At 40.4% G+C, this 25936-nt stretch overlaps 1 protein-coding gene across 4 annotated transcripts in view; it reads left to right on the top strand.

The window, feature by feature from the left end:
• Window positions 1-25936, top strand: part of SHROOM3 (shroom family member 3) — a 246013-nt gene that overhangs the window by 180452 nt on the left and 39625 nt on the right. For all 4 annotated transcript variants that reach the window (XM_043971907.1, XM_043971909.1, XM_043971906.1 and 1 more), the window contains one exon: window positions 24806-24937. In XM_043971907.1, the coding sequence (XP_043827842.1) occupies window positions 24879-24937 (59 nt within the window). In that variant the 5' untranslated portion in view covers window positions 24806-24878. The remainder of the gene's footprint in view (window positions 1-24805; window positions 24938-25936) is intronic.

Genomic DNA, 25936 nt, shown 5'->3' with positions numbered 1-25936 from the left:
CTGGAAAAGAAAGAAAGAAAATAAAGAAACACTACCTGTCCTCAAGAAGCTTACACTCCATCTTCAGAGACTGCATGCACATGTAAATGGAGTCATTTTAGTTGGGGGGGGGGGCACTAGTGGCTGAGGTGAATCAAAGTTCTCATGTAATACTTGAGTAGGATTTAAACAAAGTACCAACAACCACACTTTTCACACTTCATTTCTCACCTCCATTCAAACTATTAGAAATTGAAGGGCAGGGGCAGCTAGGTGGCGCAGTGGATAGAGCACTGGCCCTGGAGTCAGGAGGACCTGAGTTCAAATCCGGCCTCAGACACTTAACACTTACTAGCTGTGTGACCCTGGGCAAGTCACTTAACCCCAATTGCCTCACTAAAAAAAAAAAAAAGAAATTGAAGGTCAGCTAGATGATTCAGTGGATAAAACACTGACCCTGGATTCAGGAGGGCCTGAGTTCAAATCTGGCCTCAGACACTTGACACTTACTAGCTGTGTAACCCTGGGTAAGTCACTTAACCCTCATTGCCCCACCCAATAAAATGTTTGTTTGGTTTTTTGTGGGTTAAGTGACTTGCCCAGGGTCACACAGCTAGTAGGTGTCAAGTGTCTGAGGCCGGATTTGAACTCAGGTCCTCCTGAATTCAGGGCCAGTGCTCTATCCACTGTGCCACCTAGCTGCCCCCCTGCCCAATAAAATGAGTAAGCACTTCATCTTTATCAGAATATTTTGTTTTTATTTTTGTTTTGCAAGGGGCAATGAGGGTTAAGTGACTTGCCCAGGGTCACACAGCTAGTAAGTGTCAAGTGTCTGAGGCTGGTCTTGAACTCAGGTCTTCCTGAATCCAGGGCCGGTGCTTTATCCACTGCGCCACCTAGCTGCCCCCCTTATCAGAATATTTTTACTTATAAAAATATTGTGTTTATTTAATACTTAGTATTGCTCCTGAAAAGTGTTGTGTTGCTCCTTCTCTACTTACAGTGTCATTCCCCATTCTTATGTCTACCTGCCTGCCAACTATCTTATCAGCAGGATGGTTTTCTTGGTGTATTTGGGGTGCCCTGTCATGGCATGGAGATGGCCCCTGGTCTTTGGAGACCATGCCAGTAGATCATAAGGTCCTGGAAGAGTCTGCTGCACAAGTTTGCAAGGTGGTACCAGCAGCCAACTGTCAGCTTTCCCAAGACCAACTTAGCTCAGCCTAGAGAGACCCATCTTTGGCAGAAATGGTGTTAGTAATGAATAATGACAGTGGCAGTTATAGAAAGCTTTACGGTTCTGAAGCACTTCAGGTTTGTCATCTCTGTTACCATTTGATCTTCCCAACAACTTTGTGAGCTAGGTGCCATTGTGGTGGTGGTGGTGATGGTGACGATTCCCATTTTACATGTAATGAAACTGAGGCTGAGGCTGGCCATATGACTCTTCCAAGGCCACAGTGCTAAAAGTACCCAAAGCAGGATTCCAAACTCGGGTCTTCCTGACTTCACACCCAACGTTACCCACTTGGTCACCTCGATGCTTACTGGGACGACCACTTGGTAGTGAATTCTTTGGGCCTTGACAACCAAGGGCAACTTTCTTTCTTTCTTTCTTTCTTTCTTTCTTTCTTTCTTTCTTTCTTTCTTTCTTTCTTTCTTTCTTTCTTTCTTTCTTTCTTTCTTTCTTTCTTTCTTTCTTTCTTTCTTTCTTTCTTTCTTTCTTTCTTTCTTTCTTTCTTTCTTTCTTTCTTTCTTTCTTTCTTTCTTTCTTTCTTTCTTTCTTTCTTTCTTTCTTTCTTTCTTTCTTTCTTTCTTTCTTTCTTTCTTTCTTTCTTTCTTTCTTTCTTTCTTTCTTTCTTTCTTTCTTTCTTTCTTTCTTTCTTTCTTTCTTTCTTTCTTTCTTTCTTTCTTTCTTTCTTTCTTTCTTTCTTTCTTTCTTTCTTTCTTTCTTTCTTTCTTTCTTTCTTTCTTTCTTTCTTTCTTTCTTTCTTTCTTTCTTTCTTTCTTTCTTTCTTTCTTTCTTTCTTTCTTTCTTTCTTTCTTTCTTTCTTTCTTTCTTTCTTTCTTTCTTTCTTTCTTTCTTTCTTTCTTTCTTTCTTTCTTTCTTTCTTTCTTTTCTTTCTTTCTTTCTTTCTTTCTTTCTTTCTTTCTTTCTTTCTTTCTTTCTTTCTTTCTTTCTTTCTTTCTTTCTTTCTTTCTTTCTTTCTTTCTTTCTTTCTTTCTTTCTTTCTTTCTTTCTTTCTTTCTTTCTTTCTTTCTTTCTTTCTTTCTTTCTTTCTTTCTTTCTTTCTTTCTTTCTTTCTTTCTTTCTTTCTTTCTTTCTTTCTTTCTTTCTTTCTTTCTTTCTTTCTTTCTTTCTTTCTTTCTTTCTTTCTTTCTTTCTTTCTTTCTTTCTTTCTTTCTTTCTTTCTTTCTTTCTTTCTTTCTTTCTTTCTTTCTTTCTTTCTTTCTTTCTTTCTTTCTTTCTTTCTTTCTTTCTTTCTTTCTTTCTTTCTTTCTTTCTTTCTTTCTTTCTTTCTTTCTTTCTTTCTTTCTTTCTTTCTTTCTTTCTTTCTTTCTTTCTTTCTTTCTTTCTTTCTTTCTTTCTTTCTTTCTTTCTTTCTTTCTTTCTTTCTACAATTGGGGTTAAGTGCCTTGCCCAGGGTCACACAGCTAGTAAGTGTTAAGTGTCTGAGGCCAGATTTGAACTCTGGTACTCCTGACTCCAGGGCCGGTGTCTATCCACTGCGCCACCTAGCTGCCCCCCGGGCAACGTACTTTCGAGACGTAGTTGGTGATGGCCAAACCAAAACATGGGCTGCCTCTTTTCCCAGGCACTGAGAAATATCATGGACCTTTCAGCAAAGAGGAGATTTAAATCGCAATTTCTTACTGAAAAAAGATGCCAAAGGTGTCCCAATGCAAGGGGCTCCTGCTTTCCCATTCTCTTCTTTCCGTTTCCCTTTGGGAACAGTACCGTGAAATCAAAGCAGACAGGAAAGAATGAGAGAGAGAGGCCCTAGAGAAGCCAGAGCCCCCCTCCAGCGTCACATTCCACCCTTCTTGTTCTCTGGGCAACGGCCCGCCAGAGACAGCTGGAGTCATGTCAGAGGGGCATGGGGGTGGGTATAAAATCCCACGAGATCGAAACGTTCTCAATCAGGGTATGTTTCAGTCAGCTCTGAAAAGGGAAGTAACTGTTCTGGAAGAATGTTTAGATGCAGCAGAAGGACTTGTGTGACCATGGGGAAATCATATGTCTTCCTTGGCCTTTGGATTGTACTTAGATAGGTCATGTACATAGATAGGTCTTGTGCACATATGTTATTTGCACGTTAGTTTCCTCTTTAAAATGGGAGCTCTTTGGCGGAGGGGACAGGTACCTGGCACACAGTAAAGCATTAACAAAAGCTTGTTGACTGACTGACCAACCTAAGGTTCCTTCCCGTGATTTTGTAACTTTAAAACATTTTCTCAGATATTTGTAGAGTAACTACTGGAGTAAGGGCCATCAGAGCTGTAATTTGTGTATCAGCTTTTTCAGTGTCTTGAAGAGGGCTGTGACATTGGGGTGATGTCATGACTTGCAGTGAATTGGATTTAAGTGAGGGAGGGCTGTGCAAGGTCACCAACCTCACTGTGTCCTCCAGAGCCATCTGGGTCCAGTGGCAAGATATATACCAGGACACCTGGAGAAGGCCCCAGATGTTTGAGGCAATAAGGGTTGTGACTTACCCAGGGTCACACAGTTAATAAGTGTCAGATATCTGAGGTCAGATTTGAACTCAGGTCCTCCTGGCTCCAGGGCCAGTGCTCTATCCATCGTACCATCTAGCTACCCCAAGAAAGAACCATTTAGCAAGGCTGGTGAATGCCAGGGCACAAGATAACAAGATGACACACACATCCATTTTCTCTTTTTCTCTCTCTCTGGCATGCATGCAAGTGTGTGTGCACACACACACACACACACACACACATCTGGCTGCTGCATATGAACTTCCATGTATGTTTGTTAGGTACATTAGATCACCTCTTACCAAGCATTATGGGACACTCATGGTCAAAGTGTGGGCAACAGAGGACTGTTCATGTGGATGATCCATAGCTACCCCTACATTCTGAGTGAACTAACTTTTGGGTGGTTCACTCTGCAGAAATATTCATTGGTCCATCTGTTTTCTGCCTGGACTGATGTGGAAAGGAATCATGGCGTCATCGATGGACTTCTGGATTTGGAGTTGAAAACACTTGAGTTCGAATCCAACTTTTGACAATTACCGTGTGACCATGGGCAAGTCTTCCAAATGGCCTGGGTCCTTGTCTTTCTCTGTAAATTTAGAAGCTTGGATTAGCTGGCACCTAAGGTCCCTTCTGATTCTAGGTCAGGACACCATTTTATTTTTCCTCTTGAAGAAGTAGAGGCCACTTAGGAGCTAGATTAGAAGGCCACTAGTCTTGTCATTCTTAGGAGTTTTTGTATTTGTCTTTGAGAAAGGGCAGGATCTTAGCACCTCTTGCTGTGATCTTGGAGGGTGGGTTGAGGAAGGGGAGGAGAAGTGAAGAGGAAATACCTTATAAATGTGCAGAGTTATAGAAGGTAGAGGGAGAAACCAAATATAGCTGGTACAGGGGCTACTTCTACAACCTCAGGATTCTGTAATTCCCACCCAATTCCCGTCCCCCAGACAGGACCAGCAAGTCATGTGTTTGTTGCCTCCCTGTTCAATGGGTGGTCCTACTTATGAGAATCCCATGAGCTCTCATTGCCAGGCTCTGTCGCTGCACTAACAGGCATACCCCCAGTGACACAGCTGTCACTGACCTTTTAACAACATAATCAGGAGTGCCTAACCTTTCTGTGTTCTCTGTGCCCAAGACTTTGGGCAGCTGGTAGCACAGCCCTCCACACAGGACTTGCCCAGGGACATAGATGCCTGTGGAAAGTACAAATCCACGGGGAAAGCCCTCTTCTCTTCCTTTCTCTTTTTCTCTTTCCTCTTTCTTTCTCTTTCTTCTCCTTCCAACCGCGTACTCTCCCACTGCAGTACAATATGCCAGCCTAAATAGCATCCGCTCAGAGGCCCTGGCTCATCCCACTCTCCCTTGCTGCTTATATGAATCCTCATAGCTAAAGACAGGTGGGTATCTTCATCAAGGCCATTGGCAATGGCTGCTGCCTTCCTGCCCGCACAGATAGCTCGCCTTGTATCCCTGTTGGGGGTAACAATCATTACCCAAGATATCGCTCTTCTGTCCTGTCATGACGGACATGACATAATCATCTTCTGGGACTAGAGCATATGTCCACCCTAAAAATAATCCGTGTTCTCACTTCTGCGTTTAGTTTGGAGAGTGGGTTTATATTTCCTTTTCTACTTAGGAAAATTTATGTCCTGCACAATGAAGGCTCCATGGGAATGCTGCTAAGACAGGGCTGAAGAGGGAAATGGATAAGTACCAGGAACATTTTTGCTCTTCAGCCTTTCTGTGGACTAAAGTCAGTCTGTGACTTTAACAAATTATCTCAGATTAACCGCTGGATGAAGGACCATCAGTTATAATTTGTGTATCAGCATCTTATGGTTGTTTAGATCATGTCTGACTCTGTGACCCCGAGTGGGGTTTTCTTGGCAGAGATACTGGAATGGTTTGCCATTTCTTTCTCCAGCTCATTTGACAAATGAGGAAACTGAGGCAAATAGGGTTAAGTGACTGGCTCAGGGCCACACATCTAGTAAGTGTCTGAGGCCAGATTTGATCTCAGGCCTTCCCGACTCAAGGCAAGGTGTTCCATCTACTATACCATCCATCTACTGTACCATCTGTCTTCCTTGGAAACAAAACTATATTCTTCCTGTGCTTGTTCTAACTCTGGTATGAATTGTTTGAACTCAGATCTCCCTAACTCCAAGCTGAGGACTCCATTCACCGTGCCAACCAGGAGCCTCTAACTTTCACTTGCTGGCTGCCATAGTCTTTATTTTCCTTTTTTTTGGCAGGGCAATGAGGGTTAAGTGACTTGCCCAAGGTCACACAGCTAGTAAGTGTCAAGTATCTAAGGCCGGATTTGAACTCAGGTCCTCCTGGATCCAGGGTTGGTGCTTTGTAATAGTCTTTATCTCCAAAATCCACCCTGCCTTTCAGAGTCCAAAGCACCCAAGGCCAGTGAGGGGCAATCCAGCAAATTGATGGGAGGGTATTATAATTTACTGATAGCAAGATGCCTTACTGATTAATATTCCCAAATACCAAGACCCAGTTCTCACTGAGTGCTAAAGCCACCCAGACCCTCACTTTTTGCTACCTTGCCAACTGGAATGACCGGGGGCAGCTAGGTGGCGCAGTGGATAAAGCACTGGCCCTGGATTCAGGAGTACCTGAGTTCAAAATCCGGCCTCAGACACTTGACACCTACTAGCTGTGTGACCCTGGGCAAGCCACTTAACCCCCATTGCCCCAGCAAAAAACAAAAAACAAACAAATGACCTCTTTGGAAATTTCTATAATACATACTGTGTGAGAGTATTATTATATTAGTCTCCAAGGGAAATAGAGTTTGAAAAAGACCTTGTCTTTGGGGCAGTTAGGTGGCACAGTGGATAGAACACCGGCCCTGGATTCAGGAGTATCTGAGTTCAAATCCGGCCTCAGACACTTGACACTTACTAGCTGTGTGACCCCGGTCAAGTCACTTAACCCCCATTGCCCCGCAAAAAAAAAAAAAAAAAGACCTTGTCTTTGACCCCACATAGTTTACATTCTGGTGCAAGAATGATAAAAACAAATAATTTTCAGGCTTTTGAAGAGCCCCTTAGTCCTAACCATGGAGGGAACAAGGGGGAAGGTTGTTGTTGAAAGACTCAGGGAAGGCTTTGATTGGGCTTTAAAGGATGAGGAGGAAGTTCGGCAGGCAAAAAAGGGGAAAGGAAATCATTCCAGGAAACAGAATCGGAGCCAGCAGAGACCTGGAAGTGGGACGGGGAACAGTCAGTCCTGTTTGATTTCTTTGTAGTGTAATCAACACATCTGTCTATGAGTGAATGCTTCAAGGTCCCATGATTTCATCTGGCAAGGTATGCCCTCCATCAAGGCAAATCACAAGCCCTTTACATGGACACTTACAATGGACACTTTCAGTAATTATTATAGTAAAAAAAAAAACCAAATAATAATCTCCTGGTGTCCAGTATTCTGGCTATGGGCCAGGCTGGTTCCTATGGGACAAAAATGTACTACATCTCCGGTCCTGCCCTTGACGACTTTGCCACTTGGTAGGACTTCCCAGAGACGAGGTTCCCTAAGCCACACTGAGACAGCAGGGTGAGAACACCAAGCAAGGGAAGAAAAATGGGCAGACTCCAAACGTGGCATTTTTAAACTGATTCTGTTGCTTTTCTTTTATCCTTATAAACATGTGGTCACATGGAGTACGGGACAGGTAGCGCGCCTGACCCCTTCCCCAACCTCCCACGATGCATCATGCCTCTAATCATATCATGCAAGTGAAACAGAACATCTTAAACACTATCCTGTAAGGTGTGCTAAGTCTCTCCAGCCCCAGACAAGTTGGACAGAAACAGTGCCTGCCTTCTAAGAGGGAATGTTCTGAGTTCCTTCTTCAAAGTTCACTTCAAAGGCTCAGCTAGGTGGCTCAATGGATAGAGTTCAAATCCTGCCTTAGACTCTTATTAGATGTGTGACCGTGGGCAAGTCACTTCACCCAATTTGGGGGGGGGGTGGAGAAAGTTTAATTCAATTGAGGAAGTCTTTATTAGGTTTCTACCATGTGCCAGGCACTAGACTTGGTTCAGGGAACACAAAACAGTTCTGCTATTTCTCCTTGAAACATAGAATGCAGGATAAAATTAGAGAATGGGTCAGAGGTGGCTCAGGTAGCCCTGTTGTTCTTGGCATCAGATGTGGTGCCTTCCCAGAAACCATGAGACACATTGGCTTCTGAAAGCTGTGAGCTCTTACTGAATAGAAACCAGGGCCCCAGGAGAATTCCAAGTTGTCTGTGTTAGTTGGAGGGAAAATAGAAAAAGCTGCTTAAACCTTTAGGCTCCCGTGTCATCCAGACAAAGTGTAAGCAGAAAGAGACACAACCAGCTGGTGGAGTTTTCTCATTTGGGGCCTGAGACGTGCCCCGTCCCCCAGCCCAACTCTGTCGGAAGCTTTAAAAAATCCCAGCTGAAGACACTCAGACTGTCATTTTTGTGTGTGTAGGAGGTTACAGTCCTGGCCTGGGAACACATTGAAAGCAATTTTCTGCGTTTTCTGTGAGACATTTTGCCTACCAGAGGTTTCCTTCTCCCTCTTGATAGGCCTTTCTCTCTTCCCAAGAATAGAGGATACATATTTCTTTACTGAGTGTGCTCAGCGAGCATCTGATTAACCCTTCCTGGGGAGAATGGGTTCTGAGCATTTTCCAGACCGAGAGCTAGAATGGGGCTGTCCCAGACAAGCTTCAACGGATGGCTGGGGATGAGACTCCCTCCATCCTGAGGCCAGCACATTCAGCACGGTTGAGGCCAGTGGACCCTGGGGCTGCTGAGAAGGCTTCTACACCCCAGGGGGAGGGGGGTAAAACAAGCCCAGGAGCTGATGGAAACAGTTTCTCTGCAGCACCTTGTAGGCATCTTATCAAGCTGGGCAGAGGGATGCAGTCAGAGGTGCTTGTGTTTTCTGCTAGTTAGACTCTCTATGTTGGGTTTGCCCCATCCTCTTTTTTGCAGGGCAATGAGGGTTAAGTGACTTGCCCAGGGTCACATATCTAAGGCCGGATTTGAATTCAGGTCCTCCTGAATCCAGGGCCGGTGCTTACTATCTACTTATCTACTGCACCACCTAGCTGCCCAACCCCATCCTCTTAATTTTTACATATTGTGGGCAAAAAAAAAAAAAAATCAGAGCAGCTGAAAGGCCTTTGCCAAAGCATCTTTTTAATGCTTATAATATATGTTTAGGGGAAATATTACAGAATAATATACCTATATATATACCTATATATTCTAATATACAGAACATATTGTTTACATATATATTATACATACATTATATATAATTATACACTCACAATTATATATATGCAACATATATGTGTGTGTCTAGATATATATCTATATAATAGCTATATAGCTTATGCTTACACATACAGAATACACACAGAGTTCAGCTAGGGATTAGGAGTTTTACTCAAATACTTATAAATAGAAAGAAAAAATTTACACGTTAATTTTGTATACTTGAAAGGAATGGAAAGTTGTTCATCGTAGATTTGTAGTTTCACGTACAATCGTCTTTTTTTATTGTACTGTGTTATGGAAATGCTTGTTTTCTTCCATAAATTAAAAATAAAAATTTAAATAGGTATGTATATGTGTGTGTATGTGTATATATCTATCCATATATCTATCTCTCTCTATCTCTATCTCTATCTCTATCTCTATCTCTATCTCTATCTCTATCTCTATCTCTATCTCTATCTCTATCTAACTCCTCATGCGCTGAGCCTGGCTGCCTGCTGTTCTAGGTACTTGTTGCCTCTTGGGTTAGGAAGCAGTTTTCCTTCCTTGTTCCCCTCCTAAGAACAGAACCTCTGGTGTATATCCTGTTCTGTGCTTCAGAAGTTGAATTTAGTGTGTGATGTTTACTTTACCATTTTGCTTAGAGACTTTGGCACAGTTTCCCTGAGGAATCTAAGAGGAACCAACCATCTTGGCGCCAGGCACATTCCTGCTGTATAGGTCACCGAGTCCTTCTGCCTACATGGCTACTGACTCCAGATTGTGGTGTCTTAGGGAGTCTAGAGTAGGAGTAGGGACCCCTGGGTCTACCTCTTCTGACCTTCAGACGAGTCACCTCCCAGCCCTTGGGAGGAGAGAGCTTTGGACGAGATCTCCCAGGTCCCTTTGCACTCCAAATCCCATGAACCTCTTTCTCACACTGTTGCATTTACTAAACTGAACTTTGAGGTCATCCTTGTCTCTTTTCCCATTTTGAAAAGGTTATATCAGGGATAATTCCTTCAAATTTATAGACAGCCAAAAGTGAGAAACCCATTTATTTTTGTTTGTTTATTTTATGGGGCAATGAGGGTTAAGTGACTTGCCCAGGGCCACACAGCTAGTAAGAAACCCATTTATTTTTGACATATCCAGCTAAGGATGTTTTTGCTTCTCAAAGGGAAGTCTACTCCATTACCAAGCATAGGAGCAGCAAGTATATCTACAGGAGTCACGAGGCTGGTTTTTCCAGTTTTTGCTTAGTGTTTATTCACTTGAAAGTAAACAAGGAAGCATTCTTTTGATGCTTATTAGAGTTGTTCTTTCTAAGCAGGGAATCGTCTTTCCCAAAGTCAAAGAAGTGTAAGAGGCTGAATTTGAACCCAGGTCCTCTGAAGCCAAAAATAGTGAGGACTCTCAACACTGAACAACTCCTGCATTTTCATATTTTCACTAGTAGGATTTACTTAATGTTTTCATTCAAGTTTCACCTGGATTAAAAAGGTCTATTTTCATGCCATAATATAGACCCTACTTTTTCAGCCTGCTTCTTTCTCCATTAAAATGTAAGGTTTTTTTGAGGGCCGGGACTGCCTTTCTTCTTATATATGTAAATGAGTGCTTAGCTCAGTGCCCGCCTTGTAGTATTCAATAAACGCTTGGCTCTAGTTCTGGTCCTCTCTCTGTGGCTGACCCTTTCCCCTTCTGGCAATCATGACTTTTCCACTGAAGAAAAGAAGAAAAAAGGAAGGAAAGCAAATGATGTTACTTAAAACAAAGTAGATTCATGAAGGAATAAAGAAAATACTTGGCCAATGTAGTTGGTGTAAAAAGTCACAAAGGAGACCAGGCCCACTTTTTTCATTTGTTTGGGAAAATTTCATTATCTTTACTTAAAACAAGTAAATAAATGCAAATCTGTGAATTGGCCTTTGTGTTCCCATAAAATGTTCAGAGGATGGACTCTGTAGGTTTATGTAGCAGTGGGAGAATGTTGTGTGCTGTGTCCTCCTCAACCCCAAACATGTAGGAAGGGGAAGGTACATCATGGTATTTGTTGTTGTTCAGTCCTTTTCATTCATATCTGTTTCTTTGTGTGCCCATTTGGAGTTACCTTGGCAAAGATATTAGAATGATTTACCATTTCCTTCTCCAGCTCATTTTATAGATGAGGAAACTGAAGCAAACAGGATTAAGTGACTTGCCCAGGGTCACACAGCTAGTGTGAGACCAAATTGAACTCAGGAAGTTGAGTCTTCCTGACTCCAGCGGTCATATCATGTTATAGATTCATATTTATCTTGTGGTCCACTCAAACTCCTGGATCTTTTTTAGACAAGATGACTTCTAGCTAGGCACAGCTTCCATCATTCTACACTAATTACTTTTTTAATGTTAATTATAAGATTTCAAATCTGTCCCTATCAAATTTAATCTTACTAAACTGACATCCTCTCTTTGCTTCAGTTTCCTCAGCTATAAATTGGGGATAATAATAGCACCCCCCTCTAAAGGGTGTTATAAGGAGCAAATGAGGTAATATTTGTAAAATGCTTAGCACAATTTCTGACACAGAGTAAATGCTATAGAAAATATTAGCTGTTTTTGTTGTTTTCAGCCCAGTCCCTCTCAGCTTGATGTCATCATCATTATCTTCAAATTTGATAAACATGCTATCTGTGCTTTTATCCAAGGAACTGATAGAAATGTCTAATGTACAGATCTTTGGGACATCCACTAAAGACCTCCTTCCAAGTTGATAGCATACCATCACTCTTTGGGTCCAGCCACTCTACTGGTTCTGAATACTGAATCTGAATTCAACCAGCTGTTATATTTTCTAGGTCCTCACTCTCCATCTTTTCCACGGAAAAAACATGAGAGATATTGTCAAATGCTTTTCTAAAATTTATGTAGGGGACAGCTAAGTGGCACAGTGCATAAAGTACCAGTCCTGGATTCAGGAGGATCTGAGTTCAAATCCGGCCTCAGACACTTTACGCTTACTAGCCGTGTGACCCTGGGCAGGTCACTTAACCCTCATTGCCCTGCAAAAAAATAAAATAAAATAATATAAAATTTATGTAACCTCCATCTACACCATTCTCTGGATTGAATGAAATCCCATCAAGAAAGAGGATAAAGTTCATCTGATAAAACCTCTCAGTGAACCTGTGCAAGCTCATTGTTATCACTACTTCCTTTTCTTTTAGAAAAAAATATTATTATGCACTTCACATAGATCAACAAAGATTTCCTTACAAAAAAACAGAGTTGTTTGTGACATGTATTACATTTAGTACAATAGTTACAACATTTCCCTGCTTATCTGTACCCCAACTGAATTTCCTTTTGATCTCTTGTGTATATTTTTTAAAATTTCTTTGATTTCTTTTTTTCTTTTTGTATCACCATCCCTCATTTCCCCCATAATTCTCCCTCCCTCCACAAAAACAGAATCTCTCTCTTGACACAAATATAATTACACACATAAAAATCTACACATTGACCATGCCAAGAAAAAACAGCTATGTGGCGCAGTGGATAGAGCACCGGCCCTGGAGTCAGGAATACCTGAGTTCAAATCCGGCCTCAGACACTTAACACTTACTAGCTGTGTGACCCTGGGCAAGTCACTTAACCCTCATTGCCCTCCCCCCCCCCAAAAAAAGTTATGTCTCATTCTGCATCCCTAATTCTTCCTCTCTGTGCCAAAAGGTAATCATCCTTACACTTCTGGAATCATCATTGGTCATTGCATTGGTCAGTGTTCTTAAGTCTTGACAAGCTTAATTTTCCTTCACAATGTTATCATCACCATGTAAATTGTTCTCTTCAGCCTGTTCACCTCAACCTGTATTGGTTCATTAAGTCCTACTGGGTTTCCTTTCACTGGATCTGACCCTTTCATCGTTATGGAACAATAGTTTTATATTTGCATATCATAGTTGGTTCATTCACTTTCCACTCCCCTTAGATTCTAATTCTTTGCTATAACAAAAAGTGCTGTTATAAGTATCTTTGTACATAGAGATATTTCCCCTGTTTTGTTCCTTTGAGATACATGCTTAGTAGTGGTATTGCTGCGTCAAAGAGTACGCACAGTTTAGTAAGGTTTTGGTGATAGTTGCAAATTGCTCTCCAGAATGTCTGGATTCTTTATTCATAGTTCCACATACAGTACATTGGTATGCCTAACTTCCCATAACCCCTTTAACAAATAGCATTTCTATTTTTATATCATCCTTGACAATCCAATGGATTTGAGGTGGAAACTCAGCATTGTATAAATCTGAATTTTTCTCATAACGTTTTTTTCATAGGGTAGTTCATAAGTTGGTCTTTCTTCTTTTGAAAACTGCATGTTGCTATTTGACCATTTATCTATTGGGGAATGTTTATTGATCTTAAATATTTGTAAAATTCTCTTGAATTTCTTGGATATGAGATATTTAATTTTTTTGTTTGTTTTTGTGGGGCAATGAGGGTTAAGTGACTTGCCCAGGGCCACACAGCTAGTAAGTGTCTGAGGCCATATTTGAACTCAGATCCTCCTGAATCCAGGGTGGGTGCTTTATCTACTGTGCCACCTAGCTGCCCCCAGATATGAAATATTTATGAAGTAAATCTGCTGCAAACTTAAAAAAAAATTCCCCCAATTCTCAGTTTCACTTCCAAATCTTCCTGCAATCTTTGGTTCTTATTCTTTTTATAATTCTCCTTTTATGATCCATTCTCTGAAGTGGAAGTTTGTTTGCTTATTTTTATTCTTTCTCTGACTATGCCTTCTACCTCTTGAGCTCCTTTTCTCCCTCTGTTGAGTTTAATGTATTTCTACACATCTTCAACTCTTTTTCTGGTTCACTTAAGAGGGAGGTTTGTGAGATGCCTTTTATAAAACAACAGTTGCACCTTCTTCCTCATTTCTTCCCTAGTGTATGCCTTTTCCCTTCCTTTTCTTTCCTCTCTTAAAACCAACAAAACAGTAAAAAACAAAAACAAAACATCTTGTCCCTGTGCTTGTCTAATTGAGCTCCCTCTGTGACCATTGAAACGAGTGAGTACTTTTCAATTCTTAGCTTCTGAAATTCTGATTCTGATGGGACATTGGCTATTCATCCCATTTTCTAATAAGATACTACATCATTTAACCCTTTTGAATTAGATTCTATTTTCCTTTTTCCTCTGATTCCACTAGATCTGGGTAGTCTCCCTATCATGATTTCTTGAAATGTGGTATCTGTATTTGTGGTCTAGGGCTTCGGTTTGTCTTCGTTTTTGTCATTTGGTCGTGCTTTTCAGAGGCCTGATGGTTCTTCATTTATCTCTCTTTGACCTCTTTTCAAGACAGAGATGGTTGTTTTTTGAGGGCAAAAATATCTTATTGAAAATCTTTTTCATAGTTTTCTTACTGTTATTTTTATTTTGTTCTAATATTTCTTGTTTTTCCTTGGATTCACTGAATTTGGTTTGCTTCATCCCAGAGAGTCTACTACCCTATTCTGAGTTATATCATCTCCTTCTATTGTTTTTCCATGAGTTTTAAATTTTACTACCATTTTTTTCCCATCCATTCTTGTGGTCCTTGTGACCGAGACTTTTTTTCACCTTGTGACTTTGTACTTGTTGTGGCATTACATTCATCTGGGTTTACTTTTTTTTTTTTTTTTAGTGAGGCAATTGGGGTTAAGTGACTTGCCCAGGGTCACACAGCTAGTAAGTGTCAAGTGTCTGAGGCCAGATTTGAACTCAGGTACTCCTGACTCCAGGGCCGGTGCTCTATCCACTGCGCCACCTAGCTGCCCCTGCGTTTACTTCTTGTACTTTTCAACTCATGGAATTTATTCATTGCGTTTTACATTTTCTCCTGTTTACTTATATTTCCAGTCTCAGTGCTTGCTTTGAGACTTTGTCAGGACCAGGCTCTGTCCCCTTCAGCACTTTTGAATGGTTTGACAAAGCCCTGATAGAACTTATTCCCTATGTAGCCTGGATGCTGTGGCTCCCACTAGGTCCTACTACACTTTCCCTTATCTCAGTTTTCACCTGTCTCTGTCTTGTTTTTGCAAAATCTACAATCAGGACTTGGTACCCATTCCTTGCTGTAGCCCTGCCAGGCTGACCTTCAGTGTTGGAGATCTTGATGTTTTGGGGTCTCTTCTGAGTCACACCACAGCAGGTCCCCAGGATCTTCAGTTAATTTCTGTTAATACCAGTGATCTGAACATACATGGCCAGGGACTGTCTCCTTGTAGAGGGTTTATGGGGACTGGCTCTGTCCCCTAATTCTGCTCTGCCAGGCCAAGACCAGGATATGGCTTCAGACCTTGAGTATAGGCACTCACACTGGCTTGTGGTATCCCTAGAGCATCCTCATTCAGAGTCCTCTCATCACCCACAGCCTTCTGGCCTGTTTTACTAGAGTTTGCTCTGGCTTCCCTAAAGCAGGCCTTTCCCAGTGTCCTCAGGCCTCAGGTCTATTTATCTGAATTTATTCTGGTTCCCAGGAATAAATAATCTTTTTCCCAGTCGCTGCTTACTTCCTTTGGTGCAGTTCAAAATGGGCTTTTGAAGCTTTTATCATGTGGTTTCTCTTTCCTCTACTTAGGAGGATTTTCAGATATTTTCTGGAGTGTGTTTGGGTAAGGTGGACTTCTGCTACCTTACAGATAGCCAGAGATTTGGAATTTTCCTTTTCTAGTTGTTCACTAACCATCCCTTCAGAAAATGTTCTAGAATGGGGGGGAGGGGGAAGGGCAATGAGGGTTAAGTGATTTGCCCAGGGTCACACAGCTAGTAAGTGTCAAGTGTCCGAGGCCAGATTTGAACTCAGGTTCTCCTGAATCCAAAGCCAGTGCCTTATGCACTGTGCCACCTAGCTGCCCCCCATTCTAGAATTTTTAATAGGAATTAAGTCAAGCTCACCCTATAGTGTCCAGACTGTTAATCATCTTCCCTTTTTTAAAAACTGGAGAATTGGGGGCAGCTAGGTGGGGCAGTAGATAAAGCTCCAGCCCTGGAGTCAGGAAGGCCTGAGTTCAAATCCAGCCTCAGACACTTAATACTTACTAGCTGTATGACCCTGGGCAAGTCATTTAACCCCAATTGCCTCACTAAAAAAAAAAAAAAAGAAAAGAAATGAGAAAAAAAACTGGAGAATTTCCCCATCTGGTCTCACAGTAACTCTTCTGTCCTCTGAGAATTTAAAATGGTCACTAACAGTGACTCAGCAATCACTTTTTCCACTTCTTACAGTCATCTAAGATGTCATTTATCAAGGACAGTTGATCCTTTCTTACTATAATTTTACTTACCAAGCCCCATCAGCCATTTTTGTACTTGCTTTTCCACTCTAAAGAGAATTCTTGGAAGGGAAAACAGAAATACAGTGAAAGTTGATTAGATCTGACTTCTCAGTTATTAATCCTCATTATCCCATTTGCTCCAATTAGTTATTTTATTTACCCTTATTCAGTGCTTTTCTTTTCTCCAACAAATCTTTTAGTTTCCTTCAATTACCATTCTGAGCTTCAGCACTCCTGATGCTAATTTTTTTGGAGGGCAATGAGGGTTAAGTGACTTGCCCAGGGTCACACAACTAGTAAGTGTCAAGTGTCTGAGGCCGGATTTGAACTCAGGCCCTCCTGACTCCAGGGCTGGTGCTTTAATCTACTGGCCCACCTAGCTGCCCCCTCCTGACATGATTTTTATGGGATCTCACTGCACTTTTTTTTTTTTAAGCGAGGCAATTGGGGTTAAGTGACTTGCCCAGGGTCACACAGCTAGTAAGTGTTAAGTGTCTGAAGTCGTATTTGAACTCAGGTACTCCTGAATCCAGGGCTGGTGCTCTATCCACTGCGCCACCTAGCTGCCCCCTCACTGCACTTTTATTTTCTATTATCTTCCCTTTGTTTCCATTTTCTGAACTTGTGTCTTTTAAATGTAAGTTGGTTGGTTGGTGATTCCTAGTTCATCTACATGGGTCTTTTTGGATAACCACTCCATTTTTTCCTTGTTGGAGTTGTTTTTCTTCGTATCTGCCAATTGCCTCAAACATCCGGGGTCATCTCCAGTTGTCTTGATGTATATCTTGCCACAGGACCCAATGGCTCTGGAGGAGAGAGTGAGGTTGGTGACCTTGCACAGCCCTCCCTTACTTAAATCTAATTCGGTGCAAGTCATGACATCACTCCAGTGTCATGGTCTTCTCTGAGTAAATGGCACTGACGCCCTCTCCCAGAGAACTTTGCTTGTAACTCCCAAAACAAGAGGTTGATAAGATGATCAATAAGCTATCCATAATTCATCAGAGTGCTAGTAAAATTATACTGTGAAATCCAGCCCATGGACAGTAGAGGCCCTTCAGCCTAATCCAAGCCATAGCCTCCCCATCCTTAGGCTTGCTAAGGTGTCCCCGTAAGCCCTCTCCCCAATTGGGTAATCATTAGCACGAGGAAAGGAGTAATGTTCATTCTACCTTGTTCCTTTTTCAAATGTTATTTGCCTTTTTCTTTTCTTTTTTTTTTAACTTAAAAAAAATTTATTGGTTTATTTAACATTTTATTCCCCCCCCAGTTACATGTAAAAACAATTTTAACATCCATTTAAAAAAGTTTGTGTTCCAAATTTCCTTCTTCCCTCCCCACCCGACCCCTTTAAGAAGGCAAGCAATTCAATATAAGTTATACATATGTTGTTATCATTTGCCTCTTTCTATGAACACATCTTCAACCCATCTCAAGTTGCTCCTTTAGGAAGACTTAGATCCAGGCAAGACTAATCATGTGTTTGGTTACCTCTTCTACTTGATGTACCATGATGCTTGACCATCTTTACTTTGGCAATTCATTTAAAGCTGTCTTACCCTGTCCCTTGTTTTATATATGAGTATGTCAATTTATCCCCAACAAAATTAGAAGGTCCTTGAAAGCAAGGACTAGGCCATATATTATTTCTGTATCCCAGATCTCCTCTAGCATGTTGGAAGGAATGTAGTAAGTGCTCAATAGATAGCTGAGTTAAATTGAAACCTCCAAGATACAAATATAACAAAAATATCCCTGTCCCTGGGATATAACAGCAGCATCTCAAGAGGGTCCAGACAGGGTGAGATTGTGTCAGTTAACAATCTGGTTTCATCGTCCTCCCCTATTGTGTAGTATTGGCTTCCTTGTGTTGTGGTACAGAACAGAACAAAAAGGCTCTGTTCAAATTTTATGTAAAAGAAAATTTTAGTCTTAGATGAGGAAGGAAAGAAAGAGAAAGAAAGAAAGGGAGGGAGGGAGGATGGGTAGATGGATGGGTGGGGGGAAGGAGGGATGGATGGGTGGGTGGAACAGGAACAGGAGAAAGAAGGAGGGCAGATGGAAAAAGGATATGGAGTGGAGGGAGAGAAGGGGTCATGGTCTGGCTTAATATACTCAGTATGATGTGCTGTAGAAAATATTTCCTTCTAAAAATTAAAGATGTCACAAAATCTGAGGGCATGTAGAATTCTTCCATCAATCTCCAAGCATTTAATAATTATCTACCATGTGTCAGGCACTGTTTTAGAACTAGAGATATAAATATAAATGAAATCATCCCTACTCTCAAGGAATTTACCTTCTATCACAGGAGACATATGTGCACAGATTTATGTGTAGAACAACATACATAAAAATACAAAATATTTTTGGGGGGTGAGGCAATTGGGGTTAAGTGACTTGCCCAGGGTCACACAGCTAGTAAGTGTCAAGTGTCTGAGGTCAGATTTGAACTCAGGTTCTCCTGATTCCAGAGCCGGTGTTCTATCTACTATGCCACCTAGCTGCCCCAAAAAATACAAAATAAAAAGGAGGTAGGAAGGTTGTGTCATCAGGCAAAACAAGGGGAATAATGTATAATGAGGCTGGAAGACAAAGTCAAAGACCAGCCAAGATGGCCAAATTGGAGGAAGCATTGGAGCTCAGCCTCCCTGAAAACTGTCCAACCAAACATCTCTGATGGATGTCAGACAAAGTAGTGATAAAAATCTCAAGAGTAACCACACTGGGTCATTTTTCAAGCTCAGGATCACAAATCTGAACCACAAGCACGTGGTTCTTCCACAGGGCAGGGCCTGTAGAACAGGTACGAACCAGGATGGTGGAACAAGATCCCAGCAAAATAGCAGGACTGGGATCTTGAACTCAGTCCCCAAAGGAACAGGGTCTTAGGACATGGAGTGGGAGGAATCTGAAACTAAGGACTCAGTCCCCAGGTTCAGGAGCCACATCTCTACCAGGCTAAGCTAGAAGAGGACACCTCACATATAGCCATGGGGAAAAGAACAAAGCTGTTAACACTTGTCCTGATTCCCTGAAGATCTGAGACTCATTTCCCAGGCTGTGTTCCTGCAGAAATATTTATATAAGTTCCTTTTGTGGTGGCAAAAAAAAAAATCAGAAACTGAGGGAATGCCCATCAACTAGGGAAGGGCTGAACAAATTATGACATGCTAAAATTCATGGAATACATTGTGCAATAATTTAGAATTATTGAGTGTTTGTGTGTGTTGGGGGCGGGGCGGTGACATGGTCAGATAGATCTTCACAAGGAAAATCACAATGAGATATGGAACTGGACCACTAATGTCATTGGTATAGAGAACTTCCAGTGAGGAAACTTTCTTTGCCAATGTAGATCAGTCTCTGCAGTCCCATGTTTTCTCCCACAATGGAATGTAAGTTCTCTGAGGTCAGGGATCCAGCATACCTCTCATTTTTTTTTGGTGTGAGGCAATTGGGGTTAAGTGACTTGCCCAGGATCACACAGCTAGTGTTAAGTGTCTGAGGCCAGATTTGAACTCAGGTACTCCTGACTCCAGGGCCGGTGCTCTATCCACTACGCCACCTGGCTGCCCCGTACCTCTCATTTTTGAAGTATTCCTCTAACAACACTACCATTTCCTATCTTCATTCCTTTGCACTAGATGTTTCTGATGCTTAAAATGAACTTCTTTATCCCTCTCTGCCTTTCGTAACCCAAGGTTTCCTTTAAGATTTACCTCAAATGCCACCTTCTGCGTGACATCTTTCCTACTTCTCACCCCTCTCTTCCCCTGTTCATAGTGCGCTCCATCTCCAAACTACATTGTTTCATTTTGAAAAAGCTTATTTTGACAAGCATTTGTTGTATCTACCTCCCTCTATCCCTCCATCCCAACTGTGAAATACTTAAAAGCCCTGGTGACAAACACAGTCCAACAAAACAAATTCTTACATCAATCAAGTTCAAATATGCATGTTTTTATTCCAAATTTTAATTCCATTTACCTCTGTGACAGGAGGAGGGTGGTATTTCTTTGTTTTTGGGTTATTGGAATTCTAAAGTCTTTCAAAGATGTTTTTCTCTTTAATGTTGTTTTCATTGGGTTCAACTGACTTCACTCTGCATCAGATCATGGTTCTTCCTAAATTTCTCTAAAACGATGCCATTTCTATGTAGTATTCCATTATATTAATATACTCTAATTTGTGTAGCCATTCCCCAATGTTGGATTCGTATTTGAGATTATTAGGAAAAGTTCTGCTAAAAATATTTTTGTACATATAGATAATAGATCTTTCTGTAATCAAAATTGTTCATGTTATGTACTGTGATCCTCTCTATCACTAGTTTACTCAAACCCTTCCTCTGTCCATAGATCTGAAAGGTGATTTCTTCCTTGTCCTTTAATTTATTAATGTCTGTCACATTTTATGTCTAAGTCATATGTCCATTTAGAATTAATCTTGGTATATGGTGTGAGTGGTTGGACTATATTCAATTTCTGCCAAAGTGCTTTCCTAGTAATTTTTCTCAAATAATGATTCCTTACCCCCAGCAGCTAGGGTCTTTAGGGTTTCTGAATGCTAGGGTGCTGTGTTTTCCTATTTTGTTTGCCTACTCTGTCCTATTAATCAATCTCTTTGTTAACCAGTATCAAATTATTTTTTAAATCACTGATTGTAATAGAGATTGAGATCTAGTTCTGATAGACTCCCTCTTTGCCACTTTTTTTCATTTCATTTTGTTCCTGAGATTCTTGAACTTTTATTCCTCTATAAATTTTTATTATTTTTTCTAATTGTAATGTAATCTTTTTATTGTTTGACTCGTAGTGCATTGAATAGGTAAATTTAGCTGTTACTGTAATTTTTTATTATTTCCTTGACCTACTCATGAGCAATAAATATTTATATAGTTATTTGTCAGTTTTTATTTCTGCAAATAATGTTTCATAGTTGGATTCTAGTTTGGGATGTGTCTTGGATAGATAGACTCTCTAATATTTTATGTCTCTATTTTATATGCCATTTCTTTTTTAACTCTTTCCTGGGTTTTGTGGGTAATATAAAGCTTTATGTTAACAACAAGAATTTCTGTGCATTTATTTTATATTCTACAACCTTGTTGAATTTATTGCAATTAATTTTTTGCTTGACTCTAGAATTTTCTACGTTCTCATCTGCAGAAAGCAATAGTTGTGTTTTTTCTTTTTCTGCTTTCCTCAATTTCTGTTTCCTCAATTTCTCTTTCTCATTAAAGTCTTAAGTAAACAATGTCCGTTCAACTGGAAACAAAACAAGATTCCCTAACCTTGGGCAGCCTCTCTGGAAACAGGGGACTCACCCACTATTGTACTACTACCGTTCTCAGCATAAGCTTCTTCTCTCACCACCCCAGGGTTAAAAGTGGGAATGTTTCTCCTCCAAAGATTGTTGTTTTAGGTTCTTAAGTTTTGTCCATTTTCTTTCCTTAATCCATCCCTCTTCCCTTCTGGGTACTCTAGTTGATCATGCATGGTTAATATGGGTACATAAACGAAATTTTCCTGACTTAATGGGGCAATCTCTGGGTTCAACTTTGTACAGTTGATGCCAGTCAATGGTACCATCTCATGTTACTAAGTGAGCTTGGCACATATTTAAAAGATCAAATAATCTCTTTTCAATGCTCACTTCTCTGATCTCCTTCCCTAGTCCTCAGGCTCCTCTTGTCAGAACTGAGGCTTGGATTGCAATGGAACTGAACAGGTTAGACTGGGAAAAGAAGGGACCATAGAGTAAGTATACCCACCAAGTTAGGTTAGGTTTGATGGCTGAACATACAATCAAGGCCAGGGGAAGTTACTCTAGGGAAAGACTTGAGAGAATGTGAACTTTACAATCTAATGAGGAAGACAACATGTAAACAAATATATACAAAGCAAGCTATATGCAGGATAAATAGGAAATAATTAACAGAGGGAAGGCACTTGAATTCGGAAGTACTGGGGAAAGTTCCAAGACCTCCACTGAAACTGGAAACAGTTCAGGAGTTAGAGGATCACCCCTGAGAAGCTGTTGGTCCTGTAGTTTAAACAAGTAGTTGCCTCCAAGGCAAAAATCTTCTCTGGAATCAATATGTGGGAATCTATAGACTTGCCCTTCACATGAAACAGCTAGGTGCTTCAGAGTAGATAGGAGCCTGGACCTGGAGCCAGGAAGACCAGGGTCTTCCTGATACCAGTACCAGCTACTTACTAGCTCTGTAAACCTGGGCAAATCACTTAACCTCTATATGCCTCAGTTTTCTCACCTATAAAATGGGAATAGTAATAGCATCTATTCACAGAGTTGTTTTGAAGATAAAAGTATATCTGTAAACATTTGAAAACCTTAAAGTGATATATAAATACTGGTTATTATTCTGTAAGCTTGAGAGGCACTCCCTAAACTTTGCCCTAAGGTAACAAATCATCTATTTCCCACTTCTTTAGAACTAAGGTGGGGCAGCTAGGTGGCATAGTGGATAGAGCACAGGCCCTGGATTCAGGAGGACCTAAGTTCAAGTCCGACCTCAGACACTTGACACTTATTAGCTGTGTGACCCCGGGCAAGTCACTTAACCCTCATATTGCCCCACCAAAAAAAGAAAAGAACTAAGGCATGGGTAGGGGTAGGATAAGGCAGATTTCTGAAGGCTGTGTGGTTTTTGTTTTGTGTTGTCTTATATATAAAGTAACACTCTTTCTGATCAGAACTGAGTTCAGTTCCCATTTTTGCTATTTACTATGTAACTGGAGAAATTGTTGAGTTTCTCTGAGTCTCTGCTTAGTCATTTATGAAATAGAAATAAGTATCCTGCCTCTACCTACCTCAGAATGTACTTGTTTGGAGCAAATGAGAATGGACATGTAGTGTGGCGAGCATAGCACTCCATCCCCACTTTCCTCATGGCTAACTTAGTCACACTCTGTCAGACCTGTTCAGAAATCTAGTGGGTTTTCTTTTTTCCTTCTCTGAGTTATGGTCTCCACCAACCCTACCAATGCAATCCAAAGTATCATTTGTCAAATGACATCATTTATCTTATGATGAGAAACTGAACCCATATTTCTAATAGCTCAACCAAAACTAGGCAACATACAATTGTCCTATAGTCACCAAACAGTTCTAGGTATTAAAGACTCCCAACAATCAAGCTCAAAGTCCTTATCTAACTCATATGTTATTTAGATCCTGGGAAATACAATAGTTCAATTATCTTTATTTTTAGTACATGTCTTTCCTCTGAGGAGCTCCCTTTTCAGTGTTTCTCACAACTATTTTTCTTTCTTTCCTATTTCTTAATACAGCTGTCTAAATTAGAAAGAGGCACCTTGTGTAGGAAAAGTTTTATAAATCATAAAGTATGATTTAGATGCCAGCTTATTATTAAAAGGTAGATGCCAGCTTATTATTAAAAGGCCAGCCAGATTTCATCATTAGGCTGGTGGTCTAAATAGAGCAAGGCCAGAGTTTTCATTATTTAAAAAAATATTTATTTATTTGTTTGTTTGTTTGTTTGTTTATTGGCATGAAATGAGGGTTAAGTGACTTGCCCAGGGTCACACAGCTAGTAAGTGTCAAATGTCTGAGGCCAGTTTTGAACTCAGGTCCTCCTGAATCCAGGTGCCTTGTTTTATCCACTGTGCCACCTAGCTGCCCCTCATTATTTTTTGAATGGGAATGTGGGAATAAAGTGGTTTTTTGTTTTTAATGCATGAAAACAGAAACACATGAACATGAAAACACAGAGAGGCACAACATAAGTATCATTAGCAAAAAGTTGATAAAGGCATCTAAAGTCCAGGGGGTAGAACAAAAAAAACTTCACAGAGCTCCACATATAAGACGTCCAGATGGCAGAGGTTCAGGAAGATGAACAGCTTGACATAGCATCATTCACCAAACTCATTCTTCTGCCTTCCAACCAATCTACAACTACAACTATGCCCATTTTCTCTTTCTGCTTGTCTATTGTTTTTTTTTTTTTAATTTAAGATGGTCCAAAGTTAAAGCCAGTCGACTACAAAAATGAGGACAATTTTTGCAAACCAGAGGACCATAACGAGTCTTACTCTCATTTGCCCAAGGAGTAAAGAAGCCTGGTACTCACCTAGCTGCTTCCCCTTACCCGATTCTTGCCCAGAATTTGAAATGATGATAACATTTGTATTTATCTAGCAGAGAGGAGGAATTCAACTCCTGTAGGTAAAAATTCATCTTCCCAGAGATCGAAAAGAAAGTTATTATTCACGTTTTTTTGGTCCATGCAGTAATTGAAGCAGAATGAGAGACACAATGGTGATGATGATCATCATCAACTTCAAGAGTAACAACATTAGAAAGTAGCATGGCCATTTGAAGATGTAGGAGCATTACTGGTAGAAATACTGTCTTTATAAGGAGCCTTGTTGCATCAAGATAATTGAAAATATACTGGCTTAAATTTCTAAATTCATGTTGTTATCCTTCATGGAGAGTCTATGTTGTTGACACTGAAGGAATGTGTTTCCCATCTCTCTCCAGGTGCAGTGAACCTGTGAGCCAACCACACTCCTGGCATTCAACCAAATCTGGGGAGGATAAGCCTGATGCCAGCATGATGCAAATATCTCAGGGTACGATTGGTACTCCTTGGCACCAAAATTATCATTCCAGGTACGTAGCAGGCACCTCAGCTATGACTGAATGGACTCAAAGAATGACAACTCTTCCAGAAAGGAACATTTTCTTCTCTTCTAGTTTCCCTTTGTCTATCATTCCCAGCCTGCGTCCCTTTCTCTCTTCCATAAGGTTATACAGGGTGGGCCAAAAGTCATGAAGAAGTTTCAATATTTAATAACGCTTTTACTTTTTGTTTTTAATTTGTTGTACCATAGCATCATATACAGCATATATAGGAAATGAATTTCCCTTATGTGTGAAAAAGCAAATCTCATAAATGGCGAAAAATAAAGAAAAGATAATTTTCAAAAAGTTATTAAAACATGACTTTTTGCCCACCCAATACTTTCTTAATGCTATCCACATCTAGAAAAAGAACTAATAGAGTCTGAATACAGATGGAAGCATACTATTTTTTACTTTATTTTTTACATGTTTCTCCCCACATCTTGGTCTGTTTCTTCTCTCTCAACATGATTAATATGGAAATATGTTCTAGATGATTGCACATATATAACCTATATCAAATTGCTTACTGTCTTAGGGAGAGAGGAAGGGAGAAAATTTGAAACTCAATTTTTAAAAAAATGAATGTCAAAAATTATCTTCATATGTATTGGAAAAAATTAAGTATTATTTTAAAATTTTAAAAAGATTATACCTTTTCTATGAACTCTAAGGATTAAATTATCCTTCCTGCCACTCTCCTCCCCTACCAACCTCTCCCTCCCAAAAACTTTATATGTGAGGAGAAACTGATGTTAAATCCTTGTTTTGAGTAGGAAGCAAAGAAGCCAGAATCATTCCAAGAACTGACTGCTCATTTGCAGAATCTATACATTTTCAGATTGGATGTTTCTCTGTTAAACCATTTTAAAACTATCCTAGAAAGAACAACAAACATAAACCACCATCCCTGCCAAAGCCTATTTGCTGAGGGGAATACTACCAAATTTTGGCTTATCATTAAGACATCTTTCTTCTTTATTTCAA

Source organism: Dromiciops gliroides, chromosome 6, assembly GCF_019393635.1.
Source record: "Dromiciops gliroides isolate mDroGli1 chromosome 6, mDroGli1.pri, whole genome shotgun sequence".
NCBI lineage: Eukaryota > Metazoa > Chordata > Mammalia > Microbiotheria > Microbiotheriidae > Dromiciops > Dromiciops gliroides.
Note: the sequence above shows the minus strand (reverse complement) of the source record. Positions and strands in the feature narration are given on the sequence as shown.